This window comes from Megascapheus bottae, chromosome 3 (genome assembly GCF_031878675.1).
Source record: "Megascapheus bottae isolate mThoBot1 chromosome 3, mThoBot2.hap1, whole genome shotgun sequence".
Classification (NCBI taxonomy): domain Eukaryota; kingdom Metazoa; phylum Chordata; class Mammalia; order Rodentia; family Geomyidae; genus Megascapheus; species Megascapheus bottae.
Window position 1 is genome coordinate 39,687,655 of NC_143511.1, and position 16,299 is coordinate 39,703,953.

The following is a 16,299-nucleotide window of genomic DNA, read 5'->3' on the forward strand; positions in this document are numbered from 1 at the left end:
TCAAGAATGATCTTATTTTAAAACAAGGGGAAAGCCCACTTTCAAAATTTTAGTTTAGCAGCTAACAACATTAAATTTTAAAAAAAGGTTTTCAGCGGCAGTTACATAGAGAACTTTGTCTAAGATAGTCAGAATGGAGAAATCTGAGTGAGTTTTTTTTTTTTAATGCATCCAAAGGACACAATGCCATTTTATTCCTTACCAAGTAACCAATTTGTCTGCATAATGCATTTGGGGACATGGAAGTGATGAACTGATTTTTTTTTTGCCAGTCCTGGGCTTGAGCTCAGGGCCTGAGCACTGTCCTTGGACTTTCTCAAGGCTAGAGCTCTACCACTTGAGCCTCAGCACCACTTCCGGCTTTTTTCAATGTATGTGGTACTGAGGAATCGAACCTGGGTCTTCATATGATGAACTGATTTTAAGGGAACAAAATTAGAGCCATCCAATCCATTTTATGTATTTTTAAAAATAGGCGTTGTGTAATGAATTGAATTTTTAGATATACTACTATTCAAGTTTGAATGTAAAAAAAAATTAGGTAACAAAGTGAGATACTGTAACAATATGAGATAACCAAGGGACAGCAAAAGAGATGAGAGATAATATAGTACCTTAAGAACAACAATCATTCATTATATGGCTTATGTATCTCATATTGTTACAGTATCTCACTTTGTTACCTGATATATCAGATATATTTGTATTTGGTTATTTGAAATTGGATAGGGAACGGGGGAAAACAAGATGAGGGGTGGGGGTGGGGGGGAGGGAAATGGGGACCAAGACATGTGAAAGGGTATCAATGAATGGGAATTAATGCACCATCTATCTGGCAAATATCATGTAACCCTTCTATTAATTACAATAAAAAATATATGAAAAAATTAAGGAATGAGATGAATTGTTACTGAAAAAAATAGTTGCATTTCCTAAGCTTATAAGGACAAAAATTCTGCCTTGAGACTACTAGATACTTGGGGAAAAGTACCACATCATCAAATGCTTTAAGAATTTAGGCCTTGAAAAAAAAAGAATTTAGGCCTTGATATACTGAAGGAAAGAAAATTGAAAACAGGAATTTAATACCCACAGGGGATAATTTCTAGACTAATGTTCACATCCTGAGAATAATAACATAAATGTTGAGGTTTTGCTTCTATTTAGACACTTGTCTGTGGATTTTGGGTTTTACCTGTACCCACAGTGGAAATCTCCCTGTAGTCAGCTTCTTTACCATTGGGGCAGGACAGTTCAGGCAACTCTCTCACAATCCTTAGCAACTTCCCTCAGCCTTTAATAATGTGGATATGTTGAGAGATGCTATGTTCTACAGAAGTTCTAAGATAACCTGAATTCTATCTCCTGTAACTTCATGTAACTAGCTCGAAGGAAGGATGAGTGAGAAAAATATAGAAAGGGTGATGGCTTGTCTGTCCAAAAAAAATCAATCCCAGATTAGATGCTAAAGTTAAATGGCAAATAGATGAGACCCCAGTTTGCCATGTGATATAGTTAGAAAAGTTTGTTAATCAATCCTGTGAAAATACACAATATGCTGGTTTCCCGAATACTTGAATGTTATGAAGAAATGCTTCTTCAGGAATTCATTATAATTTCATGGTTAGGAGACTACATAACAAAATCACATTAGTTTTGTGAGTAACCTTATCGATGTAATGCACATTTATTTAATATTCACTTCCCTGCTTTATCCAAACAGTGGCTTGCATTTATTAAAGTAACATTAAAACTGGGTGAGAAGTAATTATATTGCACTGAGAGTCTGATGATGGAAATCTGACAAAAAATTTAGGATCAAAGAATATATAAGTTGGGATAAGTTAATTTATTTTTGTTTTAAATTTCTGAGAGCTGAAGAGACCTTATTTCAGTTCCCCAGTAACAGTGATTGGGTTAAGTTTTGTTGTTGTTTAGTTTCTCTTTCAATTTGGGAGAAAGATGTTATTAAAACAATAGGAATGTGATAAAGATGCAGGTACCTGGCATATGTTAGCAACTGGCATAATCTTAGGACACTGGCCTTGCTGTTAGAATTGTGGTTTTTTTCCATATATTTTTTATTGTAATTAATAGAAGGGTTACATGATATTTGCCAGATAGACGGTGCATTAATTCCATTGATACCCTTTCTCATGTCTTGGTCTCCATTTCCCTCCCCCCACCCCCACCCCTCATCTTGTATTCCCCCGTTCCCTATACAATTTCAAATAACCAAATACAAATATATCTGATATATCAGGTAACAAAATGAGATACTGTAACAATATGAGATAACCAAGGGACAGCAAAAGAGATGAGAGATAAGAATTGTGTTTTGAAGTCAATTATTCTTATTACCGTTCAGGAAAAAAAGCTGCTCTTTCCCAATTTACTACAGTTGTAAAAATGAGGTTTTCATGACTTCCCATGTGTTGTTTCATGGATATTCTCCAGTTAATAACAGCCATGGAAACAGTTCCAACACCCAAAATAGTTGGTTCTTATTGAAATCTTACACCCAGCAATCCTGATCTAGACTCCAACTGTACATTACACTAACGTGTTTCATCCTGTGCTTCAGCTTGTGTTATCATGTAGGGAACTATACTTATTTGAGACGCTGAAAAAGATTACTTCATGTTCAGGACTAAGTCTGTGTTTTCAGTTAAGTCTGCAATTAGTAAATGCAAGCCGAAAGAGAGAGAGAGAGAGAGAGAGAGAGAGAGAGAGAGAGAGAGAGAGAGAGAGAGAGAGAGAGAGAGAGAGAGAGAGAGAGAGAGAGAGAGGTTGTGATACAGTGAATTATTGGCAGAGCTTCCTCAGTTCTTCAGGTATAGCAGGTTATATCATACATTTACTACTATAAATGACTAGTCAGACTTTTCTCAGCAGAATAATAAGCCTTAGAATGGACTTTGGACTCTCTTACTGGTCTGCAAGGGTTTGGGAAGTTACTGTGGGTTCAGATTCAAGGACAGCATTCATTGTCCTCATCTAAATTTGACTACAGTATACAGAGCTTCCAAACATTGCTTTCTGGGGGTGCATAGATGACAGTAAGAGAGGAAATCCTAAAAGATGAAATTACTCTATTTGAACGAATGTTTGTGATGAATAATTAATTATCGAGGAACGTTTAAAATCTTGAACACATGGCACAAGGTCAAGGAATACTCTAACATGGCAACATTATATGTAAGGTATTTTTTTTCTTCTACTGATTTGAGGAAGGCTAGGCTGAGGCTTTCTTATACAAAGCAGAAATAACAATAAGAACACTCAACTGACCTCTAAAGATTTCCTTGGTCTTTGTAATAATAGAAAGTCTATATTAAATCCTGTACCCCAAGTAATACATAAATGACTCTGTCAATACAAAATGAAGTTATCTCAAGAGAAAATTTCACATTTGGCATTACAGCATGTATGTATGGAAAATTATGTGTGAGTTGTAAAGTCTGGGAAGAACAGAGCCTGTCCAGCGTTGCAGATAGTTTGCTTTTCGACATTTGCCCATTCCATGTCTCCAAAGCTGTGATTGTTTATCTGCTCAACAGATTGAGTTAACTCTTTTTTGAGTCCTAAAATGTCACTGCATGGTATTTTTTTAACCTTCTTGGATTTGGAAATTTCTATAGTTACTTAAAAATAAATAGAGAGGTTTTCTGTCTCTCTGATTAGGAACACATTCTGGTGTTCTTACAAATTGCTTCCTCTTGCTTCTATGACTAATGTGCTGAGATGGGATTTTGAGGGCAGATTGATACTTCAAATCTTGATTTGAAGCTGGTAGGATTATAAACAAGAAGAACTGATGGTAAGAAGCTATTAGGAAATCTGTTCATGGAAAGCAGATCTCTCCCCAGCGCTTAGGGAATGAGGATGAGTTTGAGACAGCCAAGGGTGGAAGGCAGAATGCTAGCACAGGAAGCAACCCTATGTGTCCAGCGCTTTGACCAGTTCCATCTCACAGTTTGGCTCCAAAACACATGTGAAGTCATTTCCTTTAAGTTCTATAAATTGTTGATGAAGTAAAGGCTGGGTATACCAGCTAATTTCCTATAATACAATTCAGACCAAATACAACCATGATACTAAGCCAAATACCTAAAATCAACCCAATACCTACACAAATTTCCTCTTACTTTGTAAATTGTAAGCTTTCCTCAATTCTAACACATAAGCAAGCAAGCAAAAATCTCAAACATGAATTGCTGGTTAAGACCTGAATTGCAATTTTCAAAACCTGCAACACAGCAAAATGTTTACTTTGCAGACACTAGCTAAACCAGACACGAGTGAAACAAAAGTCAATGATCATTCACAGCTGAATTTATTTAATGCCAAAAGACAATTTCCTTCTTTCTCTTTCCTTTGTACACAACAGGTACCCACTGCTTGCTCAGGATTGGCAAAATGCAGCACATCAGATGGAACACATCAGGGAAGGCATGTGTTTCTTGCAAAGACACAGTATTATAGCATCCTCTGTTGTAACCGCAATTCAGCAAATCACCCTGCTCATTTCTACAGACAACACAGCAATCTCGTCACCACAGTGAGCTAATAGTCTTAACATCCAAAGCTCTTTTGAACATAACCAAACCTTCTCATTGTTCTATGTCCTCTGGTGTAACTTTTTACACCACTCTACTACTAGGTGGCTGTGCTCAGAGAGCATGAGGAAAAGTAGAGGGTTGAAATATCTTTGAATACACATCAAGATTAGCTATATTGCTTGGAGAATGAACAGCATCTCTGGTAGGAAGACGTCTTTTCTAATCGCAGAGATATTTGATCTGAAATAAAGCAGAGCTTGGGCCAAGCCAACATGCTTTTCTAGCTATATCACAAAATTATGGCTCAGTTAGCCTTATGTAACCAAATCTCTAGCTATTATCTAGCAATGAAATAGTCAGAATGAAGCATGGATATGCCAGTCAACAATCTGTCTAAAAGAAACACACATAACTTGTCTCTTCATCACTAATAGGTGAATAGAATCATCATAAAACCCTTGAGCTAATACTCTTTATGACAGTCAAATGAGTGACTACATTTAAAAGTCCCTAAATGCCACATGGATCTGGTTATTACAATCAATGTAACAAACAGAAATGAAATAAGCCCACTCATTCCTAAATATTCTACTGATGAAATGGAATTCCCAAACTGGAAAGCTTCTTTTCTAGATTTTATACTTTTTTTTTTTTAGAAAAGAAGCATGAATGAAGCAGATACAATTCTTTATTTTATTTTTTACAATTTCCCAGCCATATGCAACGTGTACACAGTCTCACAAATAGTGCCATGATACAGGTGATATAAGTCTTTCCACTGCTTTAGAGAAATGTAGATTCATTAGACTAATATGCCTAGGTGTACAGTTGAAATTAAAAAATGCCAATACCTGTGTTAAGATAGCAGAGAGAAAATGGACACAAGCTAGGCACAGTGGCTCATGCCTGTAATCCTAGCCACTCAAGGCTAAGATTCTGAGGCAGTACAAAGTCAGCCTGGGTACTATCTTATCTCCAGTTAATCACTAGAAAAACAGGAAGTGGAACTGTGGCTCAAGAGGTAGGGCAGTAGCCTTGAGCTGAAGAGTTCAGGGACAGTGCCAGTTCAAGTCTCACAGTCAATCAATCAATCAAAATAACAAATAAATAAACAGCCCCTGGGCTCTCTAATTTGAACTCTGAAGAGTGAAAAACAATAACAAAATGCAACCAGGCATCCCTTAAATATGTTTGTCTTTCTGGGTTATAGGTTAAAGCAGGAGCTAGGAAGTAGTATATTCTGGTTATCATGTGTGCAGCTTTATAACATAGGAAGATGCCATTCACACAACTCTAATTAGTTGGTTTTTATGAAGACTGCAAAGACCCTGTGAAATTTTTCCAAATTTCTGAGGCTAAATTCTATCTAGCTTGTCACTTAAGACAAATTAAGCTATAAAAACATGTCTGTTCATTGCTCCTCAAAAAGAGAGATACTTGTATGTATTAAAAAATGACTATACAATAAAAAGATTAAACTGTGCCACATTTGTAAACAATTAACTTGAAAAGTAGGAGACTGGAAACTCAAAGGAACTGTGCCATCTGCCTAAACCTGTGATTGATGTCCTAAATAACTGGAGGAAAATGAACTCAATTCATCCAACAATAGCATGGGGTTTATAAAAATAGGATTTTTGAATAGCAGGGTATATATTTTAATAAACTTCCTTCAGTCTTTTAAACAGAATTTTGAGGGCTATTAGTAAAACAAACACTAACGTGTCCACAAACTATTCACTAGTGACTGGGAACAGAAGAGAATCAGAAAGAATAAAAGGTCTTTACTGAGGTAATATGAGAAGGGAAGGCAGCTACCAAATAAATTCTTTATAGGGACAAATTATTTTTTCCATGTCAGATCTTCATATGGAACGTTTATAGTCACGAGTATTCTAGTCTAGAATGTGGGATAGATTGTATAAACTTAATTTCCTGGGTTTTTTTATGCTAGTTTATTTTGTTGTGACCTACTGAAAACATATCAGATTGCTAGATATAGCCTAAAAGAAAAAAAAGAGATAGTTTTCACATTATGAGAATAAAGTAAAATTGAAGGACAGGTTCACATAGACTGCAAGCTGTTTTAAATGGTTTGGGCAAGATTTGGTGGAGTAGGTAAAGACAGGCTAAAATTCCACAGAACCACAGGCCCAGGTAGAGTGGCAAATGGTGAATTATGGAGAACTATATCAGTGGTTTTGTCTGTCTGTCTGTTTATTTATTAGATTCATCTTAGGAAGGGTAATTTTCTGTAAGCCAATGTCACATTTTAAAGATGCTAAATTCCTCTCTCAAAAGTAATCAAGTTGTTCTAACATCATCTATATTATTCACACTTGGAATTCTTTTGAATTGCTCCATTATGCAAATCAAACAGCAAGAGATATATTTTGAATTTCCTTGGGAAAGAACTTATTCTTCTATGTAGAATGTTGTAATGCTATTACATTCTTGTTTCCATTTATCATGCTTCAGCTAATATTTGAGGGTCTTTAAGAAACATTTCAAATATGTATGTGCTGTTTTGACATGGTTAATTTTTCTACAGATCAAGTACAAAAGAAATTCCATCTGAGGATAAGAGGATCACTACAATTCCTAGCACTAATGGTAATCTGAAGATTCCCAGTATTTTTGAGATTTTTTTTTTCTTGTTGCCAGGCACACCTCTAAGGGCTGCATATGCATTAATCATTTAACCTTTCCATTAATTGTCAGAAGTTGAAACTGGGAATAAATTCATTGCACAGATGAGGAAACTGAGGCAAGGTAACTAATTTGAACAACCTTTACAGATTCAAGAATTGCCTTGAGATGTATCCTTCTTTAGAAGCATCTAGATTCTTTAATGAAGATATTTTTAAAACAGAGCAAGTAGACATATTATGTTGCACAAATTTAAATATCTTTTTCCTTTATGAAAAAGTCAGTCAGAGACCACTGTGGTCTGATTATGTTCCCCAGAAATTATCTATTAAAACATAATTGCCAATGAGACTGAAATATTGGAGACTTTAGCAATTCTTTAAATTTGGGGGCTGCACTGTTGCGGATAGGACTGGACTCCTTAGAAAGGAGTTAGAAGGACTGGATTAACCAATCCATTTCTGACACTTCTGCCACAAGAGGACACAGGGCTTCTCACTGGATGGAGTCTGAGGAGGCACCTTTTAGGAAAGTGGAAGTCCAGTCCTTTACCAGGTATCCAACCTGCTGGAACTTTGATGTTAGACTGTATAGATTTCAGACATGTGAGAAATGCATTTTTGTTGCTTATGCATGCCCCAAAGTTGGCAATTTATTGTATCAGCCCAGAAGACTAAGGAACAGACCCCTATTTTTGAAGAATTAAAAAAAATCAGTTTAACAAGCAGAAGCATAACAGTACCTTAAAGAATGACTGTCACCTGTGGTGGATTCTTTTTTTGTCATTTCTATGTCACAAATGAAACTATACCTGCTTTGGTGAGATAAGGGATATACCAAACAATAATCCTGTTTCGAATAAACTCTCTAGCTTTAAAGTGTGTGTGTGTGTGTGTTTGTGTGTGTGTGTGTGTGTGTGTGTGTGTGTGTGTGTATTTTCTGAAGGAGTTAACATGTTAATGTCCAAGATTTAATTTTTATTTTCCTACTACTTTTATGTTCACTCAATAATTATAGTGGGACAGCACATGAGCATATGCATTACTCTTGTCTAGGGAAATAGAATAAAGACATGAAGATGTGTCTTAAAGGGAGCATTAATGTACAAAGACTTGGGTATACACTCCCTCCCTGAAATGAGTGTGCAAATTCAGCCTGCTGGTGACATTTATTTATTTATTTATTTATTTTTGCCAGACCTGGGCTTGAGCTCAGGGCCTGAGCACTGTCCTTGGACTTTCTCAAGGCTAGAGCTCTACCACTTGAGCCTCAGCACCACTTCCGGCTTTTTTCTATATGTGGTACCTAGGAATCGAACCCGGGTCTTCATGCATGCTAGGCAAGCACTTTAACCAGTAGGCCAAACTCCTAGCCCCTGGTGACCTTTATTTTGAGTGCAACTTTAAATGTACAGTTCACAAAGGACTCAGCTGTTCCAAAGGGTTATTGTTAGCTTCACTAAGTGACAATGCCCAAGGCCATGTAAGAGCTTAAACTAAGACTTAGTTTCCAGTCCTATACTTCTCATTTAATATTCTTCTCAATATATTCTCAAATGTGATACTAAAGAAATATCAGAGTAACCTGAAATGCATTTAGATGCAGTTAGCTATTTGGAAAAAATAAACCTTGACCAGAATGTGAAAACCCTAGCTCAATGGTTTCATAAGTGTTTCCTAAGTGTTGAAAAATGTCTGTTTCAGAATTCTGAGACAGTCACTCTCACCAATGATTTTGAATTAGGTATGACATGCATAAACTCAGACGTCATAACTTCAAAAGTCATGGAGCTGCCAGTGTTCTACTGGGGAGAAAAAGCATCCTTGAGTGCCAGTAATATATATGTGTGTGTGTGTGTGTGTGTGTGTGTGTGTGTGTGTGTGTGTGTGTGTGTGTGTGTTTGTGTGTTTGGGGGTCTTCCATTTATTAACTACCAGTTATTTAAAAAAATGATTTCTTTAATGTTACAGTTTCCTCATCTATAAATTCAGATGACACTAGCTTTTGAGAGTGTCTTTATTAGAATATTATACACATAAAATCCATGATATGCTGTCATCTACTTTATAGATAAACAGATAATAATGTCCAATATAACTTCTTATCTACTTTGTTGAAAGAAAATAGTAGCATGTTAATTTTCCTTTCTATTTAGACCTATCCCCAAATGTTTACCAACTGGGTGCCAGTGGTTCATACCTATAACTTTAGCTACTTAGGAAGCTGAGATCTGAGGATAGAGGTATGGAGCCTGCAGGAGCAGGAAAGTCCATGAGACACTTATTTCCAGTAAAATACTCAGAAAAGCTAGAAGTGGCACTGTAGTTCAAGTGGTAGAGTATTAACCTCGAGTACAAAAACTCAGGGACAGTGCCCTTGCTCTGAGTTCAAGCCCGGGAATGGCAAATATGTATACATATGCATATATAAATGATTTAAAATGCTATATTAATTATACTCATGTAACATAAATAGAATATTGATAGCCAAAAATTGAATTATGTTTTATAGTAAGACTGCTTTTTTAAAAAAATAAATAATGCATGAGGCCAGGAGTCTGTTTTAGAGGTAGAGTGCTTGCCTAGCATGCACAAAGACCTGAGTTACATTCCTAGGTACCATATATTTAAAAATGTCGGAAATGGTGTTGTGGCTCAAGTGGTAGAGCCCTACCCTTGAGAAAACGCAAGGACAGTGCTTAAGCTCTGAGTTTAAGCCCCAGAACTGGCAAAAATAAAAATAAATAAATAAATCATGCAATAATTCATTTTTGCTACTTATAAGGTGTTATGATAACCTACCACTATCGGATATTCCTGGGCTTATACAAAACAGAAGATACATGACAGGGGCTGAGCATGCATGTACTTGACATGACCTCAGCTCTGCAATGGCTCTCATTCGAATCACTGACCAACTGACATTGTGCCACTGCTCTAGGTGAGTTACACCATAGAATAGAGAAAGCTAAAACTGGGCTTTCAGGTTCACAGTATGAGCTTCAGCAATGGTCACTAACTCTTCCAGTAGAAAGATACTGTTGATGACATGGGTAAGGGAAAAGTCACAAAAGCTGGCTTCTATCATGCGATATATTATTTGTACATGGGGCTACTCTGAGTCAGTTCACTGTGCTTGTTTTCTCAAATAATTATATGGTTTATGTATTAGACTTTTTGTGGAGTAAATAAAAGAACAGATATAATTACTATATAAAATAACTTATAAGTCAAAAATGAAAGAAGTAATAACCGAGGAAACTAATACTTGGAGAAGTCAAGTTTCCTTAGCTCACTGGATTTCTTGTTCCTTAGCTTGTCGTTTGTTCACCCTCTGAACAACACTGGATTTTATAAGATGAAACAGTATTAATATTTTTTGTATATACAGATAATCACCTTTCAGACTTCATTTGGCAATACTTATCTTCAATCATAACTCCTTTCACTTCTCTTGTTCAGTAATTACTGTTTTCTCTTAAACACTGAGTGTGTCCCAATGGCAAATGAATTGGTCAAAAACATAATTGTGTTTTATGTTGGTTACCTTATAATTGAACAGTTTAAATGCCTTTTTTCATAATTCATTTCCACTGATTATTTTTCTCATTACTCAAAATATAAGCATGGTTAGGAAAACTGTCATCAAATGTCACCACTTTCAAGAAATTTTTAAGCAAGCTGGTGGCCACTTATAATTCCTGACTATTTTTCCCCTGTCATATTCCAACTAGAAGAAAGATAAAAATTTACTTTGTTAAACAAAGATAAAGACACCTTGAATGAAGACCTCTATCAGCTTCAATGAAAAATCAGGTGAAAAAGCAACTAGGTTTATTGAGTTAAAATTACAAAAACACCCGGATTAAAATCTTCAAACTTAAGTTAGTTCTAGAGGTGGAACTTCAAACCAATCAAATCAAGTTTTAAAAATGTGTGTAAAATCACATTCTATTATCCTGAAAAACTATGGCTCTGTTATGAAAGCTGTTTCTATAAAAGCCTCAGTTAGTGGCTGGTTGTGTGGTCAGGTGACATCAGGTCTCCTGGATGACTGAGATAGGGGTTTAGTGTAAGATAAAATGCTCTTCATGGTTGTAATCTAGATTAAAGCTCTCCGCATAACCCATAAACCTCAGTTAAATGCTTCTAACCTTTTGTTGTAAAACTTCAAATGGAAAGACTTTGGGTTTCTAGGTCAGCCCTAGATTTAGGGTGTATTTGTGAGCACTGAGCTATGGAAAGGCAAATTTTACCCGGAGTCAAGTGCTTTTGCTTCTATACTACAAAAATAGCATATGAATAAATTGAGCATACATTTCCAAGTATCATAATAAATACAAGGAGGTATTTTTTGGACTCTCAACATATTTCTCTGCTCAGTGTGGGAAATAACAGGTTAAGAAAAAATAATGACATGGTGATAGAAGTAGATTAAATATTAGCATGAAACAGCCTAATTCTCAGTGGAAATAACATAATATAGTAAAGGCTAGCCAATAAGCTCTCCAGCAGGCAAGATCATGCCAACAAATTTACATCTTATAGTCAAATATAAAATACATTTTAGTTGTATAACTTGTCTTGCTTTGCTGATGAAAAAGAAAGACCTCTTCTCTTTGTGACTTGGTGCTGTTTTTAAATTGATTACGGAGGTAATTTAAAAGATGAGAAATTTCTAAAGATTTTTTTTACATTTTATTTTATTTTACTATTTAAGTGATAGGATAGCTTATTAGGAAAGGAATACACTTTTAATAGATGAAAGTAAGTCATGTCTAGGATGAGAAGCACAATTACTTTTATGCTAGCACCAGTTTTTGTAGATAGGGTAAGGGATTTGAATCTTGCTAACTCCCTTCCTTGACCATCTATTGGGCAGATTCTGTTTATTTTCCATGAATGTTTAATGAATTATTTTTGACCTCTAAACTATGCTTTAATGCCCTGCCAGAGTCACTTAGGGATCTAACATTGAACTATCAGTTGCCTTACCTTAGGCCAATTAGTATTTCTTGGACGGGCTACTCAAAAAAAAAAAAATCACATCCAGTGCCATTCAATGACTTGGTGAGCTACCTAGACTTGTTTCCTCCAAGTTGGGAAGTTTGATTACAATATTCTCTCAGAGAGCTTGTGTTATCATCCTACCTTTTCGTTCATTTCACATTTTAAAATTGGAAACACAGAGCTAACATGTAAATGCTATGTTCTAATAACCCATATATACTGACTGAGTTTTCTAAGAACCTCTCAAAAAGAAACAACTACTTGTTGACACTGTCCTGCTTGAATGAACAATAGTAAAACTTGATGTACTGAATAAATTTTCAGACTATGGGAGATTGCTGACACCTGAATATTTAATATAATTAAAAAAAGAAAAAGAGAAAAATAGATTAGAATGTTTTCCCACCAGGATAAGTTGATTGTGAAAAATCACTCAATGCGATTTTGAAGCCTGGGGGCTGTGAGTATGAGCTTGCTCAAATGCAAAAAGATTTCTCCAGTTCTCTCATATCATGAAATAAATGTATTGCTAATTTTAGTGCTTAGTAGGAAAGCTTTTAAGGAGAGTTTTGCTTTCAAATAATGTTGTGCTCTAAGGAGTCAGGCAAGACTTGGTCAGAGTTAGGAGATAAAAGTGTCAGTTATCATACATTTAGGAAACAGGAAAAATTTCTAAAATCTATGTGCCAATGATTATATATAGAGATTCCCTTCTTGAATAATTGTTTTTTAAACGTGACATTTGAAATATGATGTAAAAATCAATGTTAATAAAAATGTTAAAAAAGAGGAAAGAGACATATGAATAAGTATAGATTCAAATACTTGAGCCATGGAGTCCTTAAATAGACTGAGAGTAAAGCTAATATTACTTAATGCTTTATGACTCATCTATAAGAGGGTTAATAGTGAATTTTGAACATTTCTAGACACACAATGATAATGCATGTAAATATGGAACAGGAGCCAGCCTAGGGTGGTTCTTAGGACACTGGAAAAGATTCCAGTGGCATCAATTTAGGGACTTTTCAATCTAATGTGCTACTATAGGCTAAAGGCTTGCAAAATGTTGAGTGTTGAACATGGACTTCTTGATGCTTTAATATGACAAATGAATTTATGATGGACTGAGCTAAGTGGAAACTTCCCTTAGGCATCCTTATCCTCAGTGTGCTTGAAGAGCAAAACCTCATCATTTATTCCCTTTGGAATACAATCATTCCTGTTCTGCAATTGTCAAGTCACCAAGCAATTCATAAATTTGATATATTAGGCATGCCCAAGAAGCTTAATTTGTATTAATCACCATACCACTAACTCCTAAACTCTGGATTATTCTCAACACATGTCCCCATTTATTTACAAATAATTCTCTGCCCCTGCCTTTAAGATAACCAGTTTGTTGATGGGCCCCTTCTGACAATCATCTGCTCATTCACCATCATTAACAGCCAACAGTAAAGTTGTCAACCTCAATTTTTTTTTCAACACAAAAACATGGATTTTTGGTGATCCTCTCTTGGGAGGCAGTTAGGTGATGAAGGATGCCCTTATTGTTCTGGTGCCCTCAGTGGTAACAGAGATACTGAGAACCAGTAGGGGATGCTTTTTTCTGTTTTGTTTTTGCCAGTCCTGGAGCTTGAACTCAGGGCCGGAGCACTGTCCTTGGGCTTTCTCAAGGCTAGTGCTCTACCACTTGAGCCACAGTATCACTTCCAGCTTTTTCTGCATATGGGGTTCCAAGGAATTGAACCCCGGTCTTTGTTCATGGTGGTCAAGCACTCTAACACTAGGCCAAACTCTCAGCCAGGGGATGCTTTTGCACAAGATAGAAAAAAGTACCTATATCTGAGGTGACTATTTTCATTGGTGACTGTTTTTATTAGTCTAGTTACAGCAATGTCTCATGTACATAGTTAAACTTCAGAAAATAGTGGTATAAAGAAAAGCAGTATTTCCTTACCTTCTATTGCTGATAAGAGAACCCGGGAATGATCATATGCAATTACATTTGCATATCTGTTCTTTGGTTTATTTACTTCCAAGTTTGAATGTTCCCATGTGAACTGCTGGCCAGGGTCGATTGACTTTAAAAGAAAAATAGCACACACCCAATCAATACTGGATACCACAGAATTAATAGACATTTATCCCAGGTAACAAACATGATTCGAAAACAAATTTCTGAAGGCATATCCTATTATATGTATATGTTTACAATTAAGTTGAACTATAGGTTTTTAAGACCAAATTCAGGCTTGTTTATAATATTTGAAGGAATGTTTTACTTTCTATCAATGCCACAGTAAACAGACCATGTTTTCCTTCATCATAGGATGCAGACATCATGATAAGATTTCTCATTTCATGGTATATGGAAATGTAAGTTAATTAAATAAACATAATTTGAAAAGGTCAAAATCAAGTTTTTCTCAAATAACACTAAAATAGGTTTATGTCTAGGTGAAAAAAATTAACTAAAGGAGATTTTAGCAATTATTTTGATGTTGCTTTACCATGCCTTTATATGCAAAAGGAAAACACATGTAATACCTATCACAGCATTAAAGGTGAATACACTCTCTTAAGGCAATAGAGTTCAAGTTGGGAGCTAGTGGCTCATGTCTGTAATCTTAGCTGCTGAGGAGGCTGAGAATTGTGGTTTGAAGCCATCCCAGGTAGGAAATTTCATGACTCATTTATCTCCAATTAACTACTCCAATCAAGCCAGAAGTGGCTCTGCGGTTGAAGTGGTAAAGCACTAGCCTTGAGCTCAAGGACAGTACCCAGGTCCTGAGTTCAAGACTGAGGATCAATAAAAAATATAAAAAAAAATAAAAAAGACAGAGTTCAGCATGACAGTAAAACACTTGAGCCATTCAAGTTAACAGTTTTGCATAGCCCCAAACTTGCTGAAATTTTCAGCTGTATATACTATATCCTCTCATTTACTAAGGAACATATGTAGCCAGCTTCCTTTCCTTATCCAATTTGTGCATATCTATGTATGAACACTTACCAGTGTTCAAAAATAGTCCATGACTTTGGAGTTTAAAGAATAGTGACAATGACAGGCTCAGTGGCTCACACCTATAATCGTAGCTACTCAGGAGACTGAGATCTGAAGATCGTGATTCAGAGCCAGCCTCGGCACCAAAATGTCTGTGAAACTCATCTCCAATTAATCACCAGAAAACCACACGTGATGCTATGGCTCAAGGGGTAGGGCAGTAGCCTTGAGCTGAAGAGCTCAGAGACAGAGCCCAAGCCCAGAGTTCAAGTCCCATGACCACCAAAAAAAATACTGATAATAAAGCCTAAAGTAACATATTGTCATGGTCTAAAGAATAACATTATTAAAGATCTTTCTGGTTTGTTTTTTGAGGGAGTTGTACATTTTTCCCTTTACCAAATATTCTATGGTCTTAAAAAACTGAAGGACTCAGAGGTCATGGAAGAAGCCTTCAATTCAACCTTGAACCTGTATACACAAAATATTTCTCCTCCATGGCCAAGAACTGTCTTTAAAATCTCTCACATTCCTCTCAGGTCTACACTCCCAATGGGCATTTTCAATCCAGACCTTCATCTGAAGTCTGATGTGAATCCGTCCTCTAATCTTTCCCACCTATTTTATATATCAATGTCAATGCTGGTTTTTAAACCATACGTGCAGAATATACACCTGTTTAAGAAGTGTTCCTGGCTCTGGGTATGTTAAGAGCTGAGTTATAAATTCCTTCCTCACAATCCTATTTACATGTCTGTAGCCATCTTTGCATGTATACTTATGGCTAGCTGAGTGCATGCTTTCATAAAAGATTTTAAACAATTAGAACTTATGATTAAACATCCTTGAAAAATGCTCAGGAAGAGATAGGAAAGAGTAATTCTTTTGTATAAGTCAGAGAAAAACTTAGGGGACTTTAATACACAAATTACCAAAATGTTAGTACTTAACACTCACCATATGCTATAGTATGTAAAGCTGAAGTGATAACTAATATTGATATTCCTTTTCTCCTGAGGAACATTACTAACTACACATTATTCATTCAAATATCCTAAGCCACTAAGCT

General features: G+C 35.9%; 1 protein-coding gene across 26 annotated transcripts in view; it reads right to left on the bottom strand.

The window, feature by feature from the left end:
• Ptprd (protein tyrosine phosphatase receptor type D) overlaps window positions 1-16,299 on the bottom strand; it is a 634,177-nt gene that overhangs the window by 61,658 nt on the left and 556,220 nt on the right. For all 26 annotated transcript variants that reach the window (XM_090329963.1, XM_090329988.1, XM_090329980.1 and 23 more), the window contains one exon: window positions 14,184-14,307. In XM_090329963.1, coding sequence (XP_090186089.1) covers window positions 14,184-14,307 — 124 coding nt within the window. The remainder of the gene's footprint in view (window positions 1-14,183; window positions 14,308-16,299) is intronic.